The 17250-nt window shown below is 46.8% G+C and overlaps 1 protein-coding gene across 4 annotated transcripts in view; it reads left to right on the forward strand.

Annotated features, from left to right (window-relative positions):
• Nrap (nebulin related anchoring protein) overlaps positions 1-17250 on the forward strand; it is a 68885-nt gene that overhangs the window by 31277 nt on the left and 20358 nt on the right. For all 4 annotated transcript variants that reach the window (XM_057777669.1, XM_057777671.1, XM_057777670.1 and 1 more), the window contains 10 exons: positions 1501-1599; positions 5057-5161; positions 5884-5991; positions 6106-6417; positions 7747-7851; positions 10941-11039; positions 12606-12710; positions 13359-13466; positions 14000-14113; positions 15909-16106. In XM_057777669.1, coding sequence (XP_057633652.1) covers positions 1501-1599; positions 5057-5161; positions 5884-5991; positions 6106-6417; positions 7747-7851; positions 10941-11039; positions 12606-12710; positions 13359-13466; positions 14000-14113; positions 15909-16106 — 1353 coding nt within the window. The remainder of the gene's footprint in view (positions 1-1500; positions 1600-5056; positions 5162-5883; positions 5992-6105; positions 6418-7746; positions 7852-10940; positions 11040-12605; positions 12711-13358; positions 13467-13999; positions 14114-15908; positions 16107-17250) is intronic.

Here is a 17250-nt window from a genome sequence, read left to right on the forward strand (position 1 = left end):
AAGTCACATGACACCCACAGTTAGGAAGCAGAAAGAGATGGATGCTGATGCCCAGTTCTTTTATTGATGATGATGATGTCTGGATCCTTAGTCCCTGGGATGGTGCCACCCATATTCAGGGTGTGCCTTAGCACCCCAGTTGAACTCATCTGGAAACACCCTTAGTAGCACATCCAGAGGCTGTGCCTCCAAGGTTGATTCCCCATACCAGCAGGATGGAGTGAGGATGAAGCATCGTGCCTGTGTTGTGGGGGTGGGGTATATGATTTCTTCTGAAGTGGAGTTTGGCATTTGTAGTAAGCCTTCTCTTAGGTCTGTGTTTTCCTTTTAAAAGATGGGAATTTGAGGTCTCCAACATTCCTGTCACTATTGGGTCCTCAAAATACTGCAGAATTCTGCTAATGGCACTAGAAGTCCCAGTGGTACCAGCTTGTGAGTTCCCTACACTATGGCTTGAACAAGTCATCCTCAGGGGCCTCCTTTCTCATCCATCTTGGCAACTCCAGTGGAAAAGTCAGAGGAAATAATCCTCAGGAAAGACAAGAAGTCCCCGTGAGGAGGCAGAATTAACACATTTGAAAATTTGCCAATTAGTTACTGACTGTGGGACAAAGACAGACTTCAGACAAAACAGACCTCAGAGATACAGAATGGCATATGACCTCTGACTTTTGACCCATTGCTTTGATGTTCTTCTTGACTTAGTTCCTTGGATACTTATGGGGACATCATAGGCAGTGGTGATGGAGAGGCACCAGCCTTGTGTTCTGTGTACTTAGGTTACATGGAAAGAATGGGCACTGAAGCATTTTGTTCACCTCAGGGTGACAGAGGTTCCTTCCTCATTATCATTATACAATTGAAGGAAGAGGGTCTTGGGTCTGTTAAGAGACAAACACTGAGTAAGGGAATTGGAATGTGGGGGAGGTGAGATTTGAACCTACCTTTGTAGTTTTAACTAAGTTTGCTCCACTTTGCCCTCTAGTGTCAGACCTCAGTCTGGGAGACAGACTCCCCTTCCCCGCATTGTACACGGACAATGCAGGGGTTGCTGAGAGACACCAAAGATCTCACCAGTCATCACAAGGAAAACAGACTCGTGTGAAGCAGAGGCAGGAGGAGACCGGAGCTTCTTGGCCTGCCAGTGTAGTGCAGACAAGTTCCAGGTTCTGTGAGAGACACTGCCTCAAAGAATGAGGTAGAGAGAGGTGAAGGAAGACACCCAAGATTGACCCCTGGTCTCTACATGCATGTGTTCTCACACATATGTGTGCACTCTTGTATGTGTATACACACACACACACACACACACTCTCTCTCTCTCTCTCACACACACACACACACAAGCTGTGAGGTTCTGTTTTGGGACCTGCAATACCCTCTTCCCTGCCCAAGGAAATGTTTGAGCCATAAAAAGTACAAAAGTGTGTGTGTACGTGTATATGGTGGAAGGGGGCAAGCGCACCCTAACACTATGGGGTACCTTTCCTCTGCAAATAGAAAAACTACCGGCAGAGGGCCGACGAACTGAAGTTCACCAGTGTGACCGACAGCTCCCAGATGGAACATGCCAAGAAGAGCCAGGAGCTGCAGAGTGGGGTGAGTCCTGGGCTGCCCTGGCGGCAGCAGTTTGCTGTGTCATGGGCCTGGGATCTCTGGAGACAACCGCAGGTGCTGCCCAGCCTCAGCTCAGGAATCAGAGAGCCCCTCTCAGGAGTCTGGACCTGGTGTGCTGCAGGCCCACGTCTGCAGATAAATCACTAGCCTCCCAGTTCTGCACACCCTGCTCCTCCCCAGTCACCAAGATAGACGGATGCCCTGCTTCTTTTGCTGCCAGGATTTCTTAAGTCCCTCTCCCTTGTTTCTCTTTATCCTGTCCTTTATCCCAGACTATAATTCTGGATTAACAGAGAATTATGTTGGAGGAGGATTTGCTTTTGGCCATGTGCTGGTCGAGTTCACATAAGGGAGTCAGAGCAAGGTACCACCTGTATGGTTTACAGACTGCTGTCCAACCCAGAGCCCTTCCACTAATGCCATAGTCTGCTCCTCCTAACCTCCCCTCCCACGGGTCCAGCAAATGCCATACCCCTGCCAGAAGGGCTGCCGGAGGCAGGGGTAAGCTACTGCTTACAAACACAACTTTGGGAGGGGAGAGAAGGAGAGAAAGTAGAGTCTGTTCTCACAGATAAGCTGGCCTGGTCGCTGCCCACTTCCTGGAGTCAGTTACTTCCTCCCAGCGTATGAAGGCTGATCATGGGGTGCAGGAGGGAGTGCGCTTTCTGCCCAGTCTCTCTGGAGCTCTCTGGGTGGGGGGAGTCATTTTTGATGTTCACAGGGTGATGTAGACGACAATAGATTTGGGGAGCCAATGGCAATTCTAGGGAAAGATGTGGAGGCAGAAAACCTGGAGGGTGTTTACGTTGCTCTCTGTCCCTAAACATTTTTCCCGTATTATTTCTTAATGTCTGATATATAGAGATGAATACTTTGTATTGGTATGGACTTTGGTCTATTGATACAAATTTGAGGTCGATTTGCTACACTGTGTTATGTATTTCTGCTCTTGTTTAAGGTGTTGTGTTTGTGCAGCTCATTTTAAAATGTACTGTATAGTTAAGAAATGCAGATTAATAGATAGTCACCTGTAATAATCAAACATCGTAGTCATGTTACTTAGGTTTTCTAGATGTACAGAGCTATATTTTAGATAGATAGATTATCTTCAAACACTTTAAAGAATTGTAGAATATGGCATTTAAATAACTTAGGATTCTGTTGGCATGAGACATGACTGCTCCTGGCAGCACCAATCTATTCCTGAGAGAATGTTGGGCACTAGGGATACTCCACTTGGAACTTGTTTTCTCCTTGGCAAAACTGACCTTGAACTCACAGAGATCCTCCTGCTTCTGCTTCCTGAGTGCTGGGATTAAAGGTGTGTGCCACCACACCTGGCCTATAGGATTGTGTGGTATACTTGTAATATGTTTTATATTGTAATAAACAAAAATGGTTTCATTTTCTTAGAGACATATGCTGGAGCATTGTCTGTCTTTATTTGTGAAGGTATACCCCTGATGGCCATAACTTCTAGTATATGTGTGATTATTGAATCAACCTTTTATGAACTCAAAGTAGTTGTTCATTGAAAACCTGAATAGGTATTGATGGTGTGGTGTACATATTTTAATTTTCCAAATTCTACAAAGTGTAGCACATCCACCTGTCAGATTTCATTTCTTTGAGTACCCTTTGGGTTAGTCCCTGCAGGTAGCGGTGTTTGGTTATACAAAGAACAAGTAGAACATCTCATTATAATGGCCTTAGCTTGTTGCCATGTAATAGAAAAGTGCTTTTTTAAGCCTTTGCTATTGATGTGATGGTTTTTATGAAATTCTGAGGCCTGCAACACTCTTCCAATCAATAATTGATCAATTTCTGCATTACCTTGTGCTAGAGGACCTGGCAGACCCTTATGGGGATAGGATTGTGTTATGTATATAGGACAAAGCCTATTTCTGATTATATCTTGAACCTGAATAAATGAAGATGTCAATTCTGTATCATCTGGTATAAATTCAGTGGTTTCGATATGCAAAACAACTCTTTTTGCATATTGCAAATCAGTAACTATATTGAGAAAAAATTTTAAATCCTTAGTACCACAAGAATAGCATATAAGTCTGCCTTTTAGACATAATTATAATGGCTTTGTTCCACTTTATTTAAATCTTCCAATTTGTAACCTGCCTTCCTGATTTATTTGCAACAGTATAGAATATAGGGGCTCCAGTTATTGGTGTATCACGTACAATGTGGGGAAGGATCCAAGTAGTTCTCTTTATAAGGTTAAGGTTGCTGCTTTTGGGATAATTGCTATTAATTTCTTCCAAAAAATTAACACAAGTTCTTTGCCAGGGTTCATTGTCATCCCATAATTTTTTAATTTTATCATTAATAAAATGTTCTATAATCTCTGCCAGGTCTACTCCTGCTAATTGCACTGGCGTTCGATATTTAGTTTTTTATGTTTGCTTTTTGAGATAAGGATCTTACTCTATAGCCCAGGCTGGCCTGAAATCCTCAGAAATACTCCTGCTTCAGCCTCCCTAGTGTTGTAATAGGAGCGGCGGGGCTGCGTCCCTGGCACCCAGCCGCCCGCATGGCTAGCTTATGCCCCGAAATAATTACACGGAAACTGTATTCTTTTAATCACTGCCTGGCCCATTAGTTCCAGCCTCTTATTGACTAGCTCTTACATATTGATCTAACCCATTTCTAATATTCTGTGTAGTACCATGAGCTGGCTTACCAGGAAAGATCTTAACCTGCGTCTGTGTCTGGTGGGCGAATCATGGCGACTCCTTACTCGGCTTCTTTCTCCCAGCATTCTGTTCTGTTTACTCCGCCCACCTAATTTTCTGTCCTATTAAAGGGGCCAAGGCAGTTTCTTTATTACTTAACCAATGAAACAACAGATAGAAAGATGACCCACCTCCATCACCCTAGTGCTGGGATTACAGACATAAGCATGTATTTCCTCTAACTGACTTATAATATTTATACTTAGTTATGAGGTACAATATTATAATCTGATACACGAATATCATGTATTGGTATAGTGACCAAACCACAGTAGTTAGCATTTCTAATTTTCAAATATGATTTTTATATGTTGGGAACCATTCATGTTCTTGGTATTTCTCTCAAGAATGCAAAATTAATTGCTGTAGACCAAGGGTGGCCTACATATGTGTGTGTACACACATATCTGTGTACTTCCCTGTATAATACATGCTGTATAACAAAACTTCCCAACAGCTGTATTTTTGTATCTATTATGCATCTATTCTCCCTGACTCCTGCCCCCTCCCCTTTTTTTCTACTTTTATGAAGTTACCTTTTTCAGTTTCTACAGACGAGTGACATCATGTGGCCTGTGTGCCTGGCTTGTTGTATTTACCTCAGCATCCTTGATTCCATCTATGTGGCACCAGTTATGATGGTGACACACTGTTATCCTTCCCCAACCCTGCTCTCTCTCTCTCATCAGGTGGCGTACAAGGCTGGCAATGAGCAGTCTATCCATCAGTACAGCATCAGCAAAGATGAGCCTTTCTTCTTGCAAGCCCGGGCCAACGCTGCTCAACTCAGTGAGGTACCACAGGAGGAGTGGGCAGATGTGGGCTGTGCTCTCCAGCAGCCCTAGTTACCTGGTCATCAAACCCACCAGTCACACTGGTAGTATCTGGTTCAACTAGAGCGCATCTGGTCATCCCAGGGGATCTGGGTCCTGACCAAGGAACCAGGGAAGAGAAAGCAGCCTTCCTAGCAATGGATGGCAGGGTTCTTAAGTCACTGAATGGATCCCGTGGGTGAAAGTGTGGTTACTCCAGGAGTCAGAACAAGTGGTGGTAGGAGAAATGGAAGGAAGGGAGAGGCTGAACTGATTCCCACACTGAAAGGAAGGGAGGCCTTCCCAAAGAAAGACCTTAGAATGTGGAGGCAGGGGTTTGGGATGGAAGGGCAAAGAAAGGCCCCAGGGGCTGGAGGCTGGAGGGGGTGGCGCAGGAGAGAGTCCTTCCACTGGTGTGGGGGCAGACCCAGAGGACAGGCCTTCCAATGCAGTCCCGTGCATGTTGTGGCATCTGAGATGTTTATGAGACTTCTGTACGACTCCTAGGGTGCATTTTTAAAGCCTTTTGAGGTTTAGTCTTTGCTTCTTTTGATGGAAGCACGAGGTCCCAAGAGGCCTTTGGGCAGGACGAAGAGGCGGTGTTCTCAGGCTAGGGAAGGCTGCTTCTTAGGAAGGTTTCCACAGAGTCTAGAGGCCCCGGTCATCTCACCACGGATGACCGCTGCTCTCTTGTGTCTCTCCAGACGCTGTACAAGAGCAGCTGGGAAAGGCAGAAGGCAAAAGGATTTGAGCTGAGACTCGACTCCTTGACGTTCTTGACGGCCAAAGCTAGGAGAGACCTGGCCAGCGAGGTGAGTCCGTTGGTCACTGGGCCGATGCACGGCTCTGCTGCTGTTTTTCTGGGCAGAATCTTTGTCTCCCTGAGCCTCTGGGCTCCTGTGGGAAAGCTGTGTGGTTTACCTTAGGTGAAGTACAAGGAGGACTATGAAAGATCCAGAGGGAAACTCATCGGAGCACAGAGTGCACAGGGAGATTCACGCATGAGCCACTCACTGCAGATGTCCAAGTTACAGAGCGAACTGGAGTACAAGAAAGGCTTTGAGGACACCAAGTCTCAGTGCCACATCTCCCTCGACATGATCCACCTCGCCCACGCCCGCCAGGCACAGCACTTAGCCACGGACATAGGCTACAGGACAGCTTCAAACTGCTTTACAGCTCTGCCCACAGACATGAAGGTGGAGTGGGCCAAGAAGGCCTACGGCCTGCAAAGTGATGTAAGCTCTGAGCTTGTATGTGTGTGTGTCTATACTGTGTGTGTAGAATGTGTGTGCAATGTGTGTATACTATGTGTGTATATGTATACAGTGTGTATGTACAGTGTTGTGCAGTGTGTGTATAATCTCTGTGTGTGTAGTGTGTGTCTATACTGTGTGTGTAGAGTGAGTGCAATGTGTGTATACTATGTGTGTATATGTATACAGTGTGCGTGTGTTTGTGTGCATGCCTGTGCTGTTGTTTTTGAAATCTTTTGTTTCACCAGATCTTTGGGGCAACAATTCATGCTTCTGGGGTCCATATTTCCGGATTCCTCAGGGGAAACACTCTTACTTCCTCCTGGTTAATTCTGCTCATCCTGACTTGAAGTTATATGCCAACAGTCAGAGAGACAGAGCTCCTTTTCTGGGATTCTGATTGACGCATGTTCTAGATTTCCGTTTGATGCTGGAGTTGAACGCACTGGTGACTTCCCCAGCTGTGGTCATCTCTGAGAGAGTCACTGACCCCTCATTCCAGCTCTAAAGGTCACCACTTTTTGAATGAATAGCTCATGGAAGCCCCCTCTCCTTCCTCCTTGTACCCCGTGCTTAATTCTATTTTCTTTTTGTATTTGGTTGGTTCTTGAAAAACAATGTGTGAGCGGGTCAGTTATAGTCAGGCCGTTACATGCAGGTTTCTCTGTCTCTCTTTCTCTGTCTCTCTCTCTGTCTCTCTCTGTCTCTCTGTGTGTGTGTGAGAGAGACAGAGAGAGAGAGAGAGAGAGAGAGAGAGAGAGAGAGAGAGAGAGAGAATGGACTGATTTTAGAGAAAAGTTTCCCTTTAAACACTTTCATTAAAATACTCATTTATAGCTAGTGAAGAGATGGGAACTCTGCTCCACGCCCCACGGTGGTCGGAGGAAGGAAGTGGCTCCTTGGGAAGACCCAGGTTTTGTGTGAGGGTCCCTCCAGGAGCTCCTACTTGGGTTCCACTGTAGGCCATCATTGTCCTCTTCCCCGCATGTCATTCTAAATGAGAAAACAGACAGCGAGGATGCTTTGTTCAGGGGAAGACACGTCCCTGATGAGGCTGACTGTGCACCTTTGCCTACTCCAGATAGTGTTGGGTAGGGCCCGAAGCCTCCATCTACGGGAAAACCTCTGATTAAAAGGGGGCTAATTGTATATTTGGGGGCCTCACCCATGACTCTTCAGAAACAGATAAGACAAAGTGGCATTTAATTTGACTCAGCTGGCACCGAGGGCACACTGGGAACTGCTAACAGCCCTTTGCCTGTCTGCGCAGTAACAGAGGCCTGCCTCTCCCCTTCCTCTCTCCTTTGTCAGAACCAATACAGGGCAGATGTGAAGTGGATGACAGGCACGGGTTGGGTCGCCACCGGGTCATTAAATGTGGAGCAGGCGAAGAAGGCAGGAGAACTCATTAGTGAGGTGAGATTTCCTGACAGTGCGTGTGGCGGGCTTGGCTGCATTAGGCGTGCGGCATTTCTGTATGAAATTAAAATAATTTCCACTCAAAAGGCAAAGGCACATGAAAGGGTCTCCGAAGCCGGACTAGGGCTGGTAATTAGAGAGAAGCCACATACCAAACACACGCCAGGAGGGGCCCGCGGAGTCCCAGCAAAAACAAAGTGGGTGACAAGTGGCATTATGTATAATAATGACAGCCAAACAGAGCTCAATTGCCATCCACCCCTTACCTTCGTAATGAAGCTGCAGGGGGACTCGATGGAAAGGTACATCGGGGGCACCCAGGAAGCCTTTCATGACTTCATTCATGTTTCTCCCTCTGTTACCGCAGTGTAAACAGTTGGTGAATATTTACATTGCTGTCCAACACAAGGACAGAGTCAGGTCTTTCTCGTGGGAGGGACACATCCCTTCTGCTGTTTCCAGCCTCACTTTTGACAGCCTCCAGTCACCCTAGCTGACCTTAAGGCGGTTCTGTGTATGGGAAGACCCTTTCACCGAGTCTCTCAGCAGCCTCACTGAGCGGCAGTTTTCAGGTCAGCCGAGTCAGGGCAGGGTTCTACCTCAGTGTCAGCAACACCTTGTCGATTCTTTTTGGTGCCATGCAGGGTCTTTTGGGACGATCAGCAGAGTCTCTCTGGCCTCTAGATGTCAGAAGCACTCTCTGCCAGTGGTGGCAACCTGAATGCTTGCAGATGTGGGCAGACGCCCTCTGGGGGAGGCGCGGGACAGAATTGTTGCAGCATAGAGCACCTCTGAGAGTCGTGACTGGAAAATCATCATAGGCCCCGCACCATCAAATGTTCCAAATCCACCCCTCTCCATGTCTGTTGGGAATGGCTGTGTCCAGAAGGCAAAGGAATATTTCACTGGCTTTAGAGCAGACTGGTCCAGGAAGGAACCCTTAGTGTGTATAACGCTGGAAGACTGGCAGGGAGGCTCCTGAGATATTGTTTCAAAGAGAGTTTCTTATTGACTGCCCCGTCAGTGCACAGCGACAGCCATGTTGGCTTTGTAAGGCCCTTGCTCAGTGTTGCGGTTTCCTGTGGGGCTGCATTCTAGATACTGCACATGAGTGGAAGCTCCTGAACTTGCCCTGTGCCCACTGACCTCATTTTCAGAGACCTTACTCAACACTTAAAACCCAAAGAACCCTGAGACCGCAGCAGGGTCAGTGCTGCCCCGTGTTCTTCAGGGTGGCTATAGAAAGGCCCTCTCAGGAGTAAGGACATGAGACACTGTGGGAGCAAACATCTAGGTTCGAGAATTAACCACCCCACTCTCAGCATCGAGCCCTTCCAGAAAGGAGATCCTTATCATGCACACTGCTTCATCCCACTTCAGGCTCTCAGATGGCTTCAAGCATCTAAGTCCGGCACCAAAGACTGGCAGAGGAGTCCTTTGCCCACAGTGATGTAACTGTGCCATGTCCCTTTCCTCATTCAGCAGCCTTTCTCAAGACAGCTGCTTGTTTTCTTAGCATCTTTGCTTCAGACCAGTCTTCAAACTGTATATCAGGCGAGATCTATATTTTAATAACTTTCCCTGACTATTTGATGTTTCTAAGTTCTTGTCAAATTGGGATGATTAACTTTCAGAGAGAATACCAGACCCTTTTGAAAGAGCCACAAATGAATATGGACGTGTTTACACACACATACACACATGTAGACATACATGCATTCACTCACACACACAATATATGAATTCACAAATACATGCACACATATATACATGCACTCACTTTCAAGTTTATATACGCACACACACACACACACACACACACACACATATATACCAGTACACATGCATTCATGCATATATGCACACACATGCATTTACACATGTATAAATGTAGCCACACATACACACATGTGCATTCTCACATTTGCACACATACATCTATTCACACATGTGTAAATATTCACACATGTGCGAACATGTATACATGTATTTCATGCACACACATACATGTATACATGCAGTCGCATGTAGACAAAGACACACACACACACCCTGTTTGTGGAGCAGGACTCATTAGAGCTACTCTGTGAAGCCCCAGGTAGTAAATATTTCTAACTTTGCTGATTCACAACTAGCCGTAATGGCGATGGTCCGTATGCTAGTGAATGTGCGGAGCTGTGGTCCAGTAAGACTTCATTTACAAAGCACAGATGGCTGAACAGATTAAGTGGACCTAACAGTGTAGTGCAATATGTTCCAACCCAAGCAGACCATGAGCAGGTTTAAAAATAACATGATTTGGGGGAAATAAACTCCATCATACCATTAAAATCATAATATTCCAGGCCCTGAAAAATTCAAAGAAAGGGGAGCAAACTTAATCATATTATCCAGAGTTCTTCAACATGAGTCATTTAGCTTTGTGCCAGCATTCACATTTTTTGTTGTTGCTTTGTGTTTTGTTTAATGCATATGTTCCACGTCTTCCAAACGCTCTAACAACTTTCAATGGCGGCAAAGGTATCCTTTTCCTTATTTGTGCCATGGCTTTGAGGATCACCACATATGCTAAAAGGACCATGGTCTAAAGTGAATGCACCCTGCATGTTAAAGGCCAGGTCTTGAATGGGTTAATGCCTGCCAAATCATTCCGGGGAAGGAAAACAGAAAGCTTCAGCTGATCAATGTAACTGGGAATGCGCTTTCTTGCCACACTAAGATGTGTAAACAATTGCAGCACGGGACTTGACGCCCTGAAAGACTGACTTTGGAAGTGTGCAGGGTTTGACGCCCTGGAAAGACTGACTTTGGAAGCATGCACCCTACAGTATTTTACTGGTGTAATCTAATTTTGAGATGTTGTCTTTGCACCGGGTAAAACTACTTTAATGTTAATTGACATGAGGTTACTCTTAAATTGAAACAAATATTAACCTGAAGGTACCTAGGATATAAAGACGGAGGAAGCCGAATAATAATTATGTTCACAAATTCACTCTAATCTCAAGCAACTGTGATTTTTCTCTTTCAAATGGCATGAAAGAGCAGCACAAAATTCACAGCTTTGATCTTTGCCTGCTCAACAGAAGAAGTACCGTCAGCATCCAGATGCTTTGAAGTTCACCAGTATTAAAGACACTCCGGAGATGGTCCAGGCCAGGATTAGTTATACCCAAGCAGTGGATGTAAGTGATAATGTATATACATTATGAGCCTGAGAGTGGGCTCTCTTTCAGCGGCCTGATTGAAGCGCAGGGGATCTCGGGCCTGCTCCTTCTGTCGTCCTGAGGATGAAGGGTCCCCTTGTCTTTTATGAAGCTCCCCTTTGCAGGGTTGCTTTCTCATTAGGATGCAAATGGGGCGTTCCTGTACTCAGTGTGCCAAGTGGGGCTCTGCACCCCACTGCCCCTCGGATGCTCTCCTTCCTTGTATTTGCATAGCTTAAGGATTTGTAACTAGGAGGCCCCTTCCCCCTTTTCCTTTTGTTCCAAATGTTGATTGCAGAGCTAGAACTTCGGGTAAAATTCTATCTAATTGAAACGACGAAGCCCTGCTTGGGGCTTCTTGGGATCTGAGGGCAGGGATTGACCTTGTGTTCTCATTTCTCCAAGCTTTAAGAAATGATTTGAGTCTGATTTGTGGATATAAGCCTGACTTTTAAGTCACATCCCATATTCTGTATAGTGTCAGAAACCAAGATTTGACCCAATGCTCAGTTCACCAGAGACTAAATGGAACATTGAGGTCTTATAAAAACCTCTCCTAAGCACAGGAATCAACTGGCTGTTACTACTGAGCAAAGAGTCTGTGTGTAAGGAAGATCTGGCTTTAAATATCTTAAAATAGCCAACTTCTGACATGCAAAAATATTTACCATCCTTGGGGATCCTGCTTTCAAAATCCCCTCTATGACTTTATGAAAAATTCTGGTTGTATCTTTTTCTACAGGCACCCCCAAAAGGGCCTAGGTACTCCTTTGGCTGTGAGGTGGAGTGAGTCCCATGCTTTGGTTTAGGAACTGAGCTCTTGTTTACCTGTTCATTAGCATCACATTGATTCTGAGAAACACAGTTGGACAAGAATTTCTTGAGGAAGAAACACTCACGTTGTGTCCTAACACTAACCAACTCTAGGGGGCGCTGCTGCAATATGTAGAACCTTGGACGGGCCTGATAGGGGCTAGGATGGAAAAACATGATTTAGAAAATTTCTTAGGTGCTATGCTAACTCTGTATGTCATCTGGCAAACTCCAGGCTGCCCGGAGCTCACGTGGAGTTCTGGGAAAGGAAACCTGAACTTCCTAGGGGGATATTGATTGGGTCAGGGATCCCAGATGGTGGGGAAGGAAAGAAGGCAGAGGCGGCCCTGGGAAACATCCCTGCAGAATGATCATTACCTGTGCACCTTCTGGGTCACTATTCCCTGTTGTGTAGCTTGAGGTGGATAGCCGGGTGAGTCGAGCGTGGCCAGACCTCGTTTTCTCCAGCTGACACTTGCCTCAGCGGTCTTTAAGAGTGTAGCATTGGTGTGGTGGAGACCATTTCCACCTGCCATGCTCTGAGTTGGAAAATAGAACTGAGGAGAGAGTGCCGTGAATGTCACTGTGCCAGGCAGGAGAGCCCTGGGTGGAGGCTGGGTGCCGTGATCAGGTCTCTAGGATGATATAGCAGCCGTGCGTCCTCTACCTTGTGGCTGCTGGCTGCATGGGGAAGGTTCTGGGTTTAATGCAAAGTCCTCTCTCGACCCACAGAGATTGTATAGGGAGCAAGGAGAAAGCATAAAGCACCATTACACACAGACGGTGGACTTGCCTGAAGTCCTGCTGGCCAAGCTGAATGCCATGAACATCAGTGAGGTGAATCTTCCGGACGATGCTGGGTTCAGAGACAGGAGGGCGGTGTGTCTTCATGGGCATGCGTGGTGCCCTGAGCTGTCACTAGGTTGACATTTATCACTTCTCTGAACAAGGGGATCCATACTTGAGTTTGTGGTGGGCCCTTTAAATAGCTGGTCCAGGGCAAGACAGAAACTAACTGGGGAATGACACAGGAGAAGTCCCTGCCTTCCTATGGAGGCCTTTGGATGCAGGAGCTGAAATGCAACAGAAGCATCTCAGTAGAGCTCCATGTAGCTGGTGGCTATGCCAAGGACACATCTGGGGATGTTAACTCTTCCCTGCTGTAGTTTCTATAAGAACCCTTCACCCCATCACTCCTGGTCTTTGGTTGAGGCATTTGGCTATTCTCTATCTTGTATAATGAGCTATCCAAACACAGCCGTAGGTTTTCTTAATCCAATGAGCTTGCTGCTCAATCAGATCTAGGTCTATCAGACTTCAGAGCCTTTGTTTGTAAGCAGTTCCCTCTCTGGCTTCCCCTGCCAAGGCTGGGTGGGAGGTGGGAGAGAGAGAGAGAGAGAGAGAGAGACCCACTGCTAACCAGATTCCTGTTGGAGAAAAACAGAATGTAGGAGACCATCAGATTTGTGCCTTTCTCCCTGCCAGACACGCTATAAGGAATCCTGGAGCCGACTTCGGGATGGTGGCTACAAGCTGAGATTGGATGCCCTTCCGTTCCAGGCAGCCAAGGCGTCCGGCGACATTATAAGTGATGTAAGCTTCCAATCCGGTGACGACTTTAATCCAAACCTGTTTGCAGTTCTTTTACCTCTCACTCTTGCCTTCTTTTGCCTGTGGATATAATATCCTCTCCTGTCCACACTGACTGTGTCAGGGCAACCGGATAATGACCGGTGAGAGAGAGTGCATCTTACACAAAACATTCCCTAGCCTGGGGCACAAAGCCGAATGCCCAACTGTAAACATGGAACCTGGGCAGATGAAATGTACCCTCCACCAAGAGTTTCCATAAAGCCGGCCTGTGAAGAGCCTGCTAACAATGCCTGCACCTTCTCCCAGCTCGGGCCGCCCAAGTGCTAACGCTTCTGCCATTTCAAATTGGAGCCCTTTAGTCATTGGGAGTCTTGCATATGAAAGAATAGACTTTTCGACGACTCCTGCGCGCTTCCTTTCAACTCACTCAGTTACTGTCAAAAGAACAAAACATTTTCGCCCAATACCCACCTCTTCCATTCTGTGTCCCTTGTCCCTGAGCCGGTGCTCTCTCCCGCTCTCTTTCCCTTTAGTACAAATACAAAGAAGCATTTGAGAGAATGAAAGGACAGATGCTTGGCTCCCGGGGCTTGGAAGATGACCTCAGCCTCGCACACGCAGTACATGCGACCTCACTGCAGAGCGGTGTAAGTGGGAGGAGACGGAGGGAGCTCTGGGGCCCACCTGATGATGCTCCTGGCACAGCCAGTTCAGGTCATCGGCCTCTTGGAAATGGGTGATGCTTCTGGTGCCAGTTTGCTGTGTAGAGTTATGAAATCACCTCTGGGTTTCAGAGGCTTCCACCATAAAACGAGGTTGGGTTTGTGGGGCCCCTAGTTCCTTGCAGGATGGGCATTCTTTGATTTGGATTTAAGTGGTCTGTGGGATGTGTTTGGTCTACAGAGATTTGTGTGTGTGTGTGTGTGCGTGCACGCGTGCACACATGTGCGCATGTGTGCACTACAGAGCAAATTCCTGCAAATGTTTAGAAATGGAGAAAGATTTATACAAGAAGTTCTAGATTGATGGTTAGAAAGTAGACTGGATTCCTGGAGGCCACAATCTGTTGAAGTTGCTCATAGTTTAGCTGTGTAGATAGAGTATGTACTTATTCAGACATACTTGCATACACACATGAATGTGGATACACATGCACATACACACATGCACATGGTTATGCACACGCACACACATGTATATGGGTACACATGCATGCACACACACATGCACACATACACATGGGTACACATGCACACACATACATATACACATGCACACGGGTACGCATGCACACACACATACATACACACATGCACATGAGTACACATGCACGTACACACACATCCCACTGCATTCTTATCTGTGCTCACTTAATGAAGGCGCCTGGTTTGCATTACCCTCTGACTTTGTATTCATTCTGGCTTATTGATAAGGAGACTGAGTGGCTCAGTCCCTTTCTCAGAGTCAGCTAGAAAGAGGCTCCAACATAGAAACAATGCAGCAGTCTCTTCTCTCTCTCTCTCTCTCTCTCTCTCTCTCTCTCTCTCTCTCTCTCTCTTTCTCTCTCTCTCTCTTTTCTCTCTTCCTCTCCTTCTTTCTCTTCCTCTCCCCTGACCCACAGCTTCATTTGCTCTCTGCCATTTTTTTCTCTGTGTGTCTCACTTTTTCTTTTCCCAACTGTGCTTTCCGTCTTGGGCTGCTGACCCCTGAGGATGGAATTAGATGGGCTGCCTTGGCATTTTTCTAAGAGTGGGGGCACAATCAGTGACAGGAGAGTGGGAGGTTTGGGCCCAGCAGTTGAATTGAAGGGTCAGAGGACAACTGGCAAAAGGAAAATGTAGAGACGCTGCACCCGAATTCAGAGGAGAGCTGCCCACCTCACAGTTCCTCCTAAGGCTGGTGGGGCTGGACTGGGCTTCTCCCTCATTTTTCAGGCTATACATTGGGCTTGAGGGATGAATATGCTCAGAACTGGCTTTTCTACTCCCATGGGCTCTAAGATTGACCAGGGAATCCTGGAATGTTTGATGACGCTGTTTGCTAGGTGGGGTAGCAGGGGAATCTGTGAACTTAAGCAGATATTGGGGAAAGATACATTGGGTGGAACACGGGTTGCCCAGGTGTGTTCTTGACACTCTTAAAATAAGATGGCCTAGGAAATCGAGCAAGAGAGTCACTAGTATTAGATCTGCTTCTTGTCTGTATTTTCCCCCGGTGAGAGAGTCGTGACCTGACCCAGGCCAGTGACTTTCAGAGAACAAGAGTTGCAAAGTTAGGGACCAAACTCAAGCATGCTTATTAGGTCAGTGTTTGCAAGGAGGGGCATGGCCTTGCATCAGTATCTCTGGCTGATGGGACAACTGCATCATAGCTGTTGTCCCTGATGGTCCTGTGCAAATAGTAGCTCTGAAACAGTGGCTGTTGATCTGTCTGCCCCTCTAGGTGAATTATAAGAAAGCCTTTGAACACTCAAAGGCTCACTTCCATCTGCCGCTGGACATGGTAACCTTGGTGCATGCCAAGAAGGCTCAGAACCTGGCCAGTGACCAGGACTACAGACATCCGCTCCCCCAACACACATCCTTGGCGGAAGACCTGAGGCTGAGCTGTGCCAAGAAAGCTCACAAGTTGCAGAGTGAGGTAAAGAGCCCGGGCCTCTACCTTGGGGCCCTTCTCCTAGCATTTCATATCACAAGGCAGGGACCCTCAAGCTCCTCTTGGCTCTGTGAAGCCCCTAGAGGTTCCTGAGGTCAGAGATCCTAAACTCTTCCAAGCCCAAGAGCTCTCACAAGGTCCGAATGCACAGTTAATTGCAATGCTCTAGTGAGAACCATCGTCTGTCCTTGAGTGTTTCTACCGAATTCAAAGCATTGAAATGACTTTGTCTAGCTACCATATTCCTACATTAACAATTCCCTTGTCCAGAGAAAATGTACAAGACACAGGAAGGCAAATCAGTCATCTAAGGTGAATCAACTGTATTCGAGGAATAGGTGAGATGCCACACTGATGTGTGGGTTTTCAGGATTTTCCAGTTTTGCCCTTGGTCTTGGGTTGAGTGGAAACCCTTCTTGCTGTTTTATGGGAAGAACATAGATCAAGGCCAGGCAGTCAGGCACTGGCAATGCCTCCCAGGGTCATCTTGGTCCTTGTGAGACATCCTTACTCCTCTGGTGATATGTTTAACCCCTGATACCTGTTCCTCAAGGCAATGAGGCACAGGGGAGTTAGGCAGCCTCACATACATGGAGAAGTGATGTCTGCCCTTCCCAAAGGCAGCAGCATCCCTGGTACCCACCTTCCTTCCCAGCCTGCTAGGTCTGCCTGTTCCAGGCATGCACAAGCAAGAAGCACTGTGGAGGAAAGTGAGACCTCTGTCTTGGTTCAGCAGTGTGTGCAAGTCAAGCAGAGCTCAGATCCAGAATCTGTCATCTCATGGAACATCATGCCTGTGGACAGCACTTACTGATGTCACAAACTGTCAGGAACCTGAGTGTAGCTATAGGGATGAGGGAACTGCCATACTCATCTCAGGCCATTTGTCACTTACCCTGTCTGGTGCTGCGGTGACAACCGGAAGGCAGCTCATCCAGGGGGTGCTCTGCTGTCTAAGGGGCGTAGATTTGGGGACTCTTTAAACTGTCATTCCAAACCACCCAGGTGATTCTTGCTCTTCCCCACACAGGCACAGACCAGAATGAGTCTTTGCCAAGTTATTTTTGATTCATTCATTAGTTCTTCCTTAACCCATGATTAATTAATACCGCCCGCTGCTGCTGGCTTT

This window comes from Chionomys nivalis, chromosome 8, assembly GCF_950005125.1.
Source record: "Chionomys nivalis chromosome 8, mChiNiv1.1, whole genome shotgun sequence".
NCBI classification, from domain to species: domain Eukaryota; kingdom Metazoa; phylum Chordata; class Mammalia; order Rodentia; family Cricetidae; genus Chionomys; species Chionomys nivalis.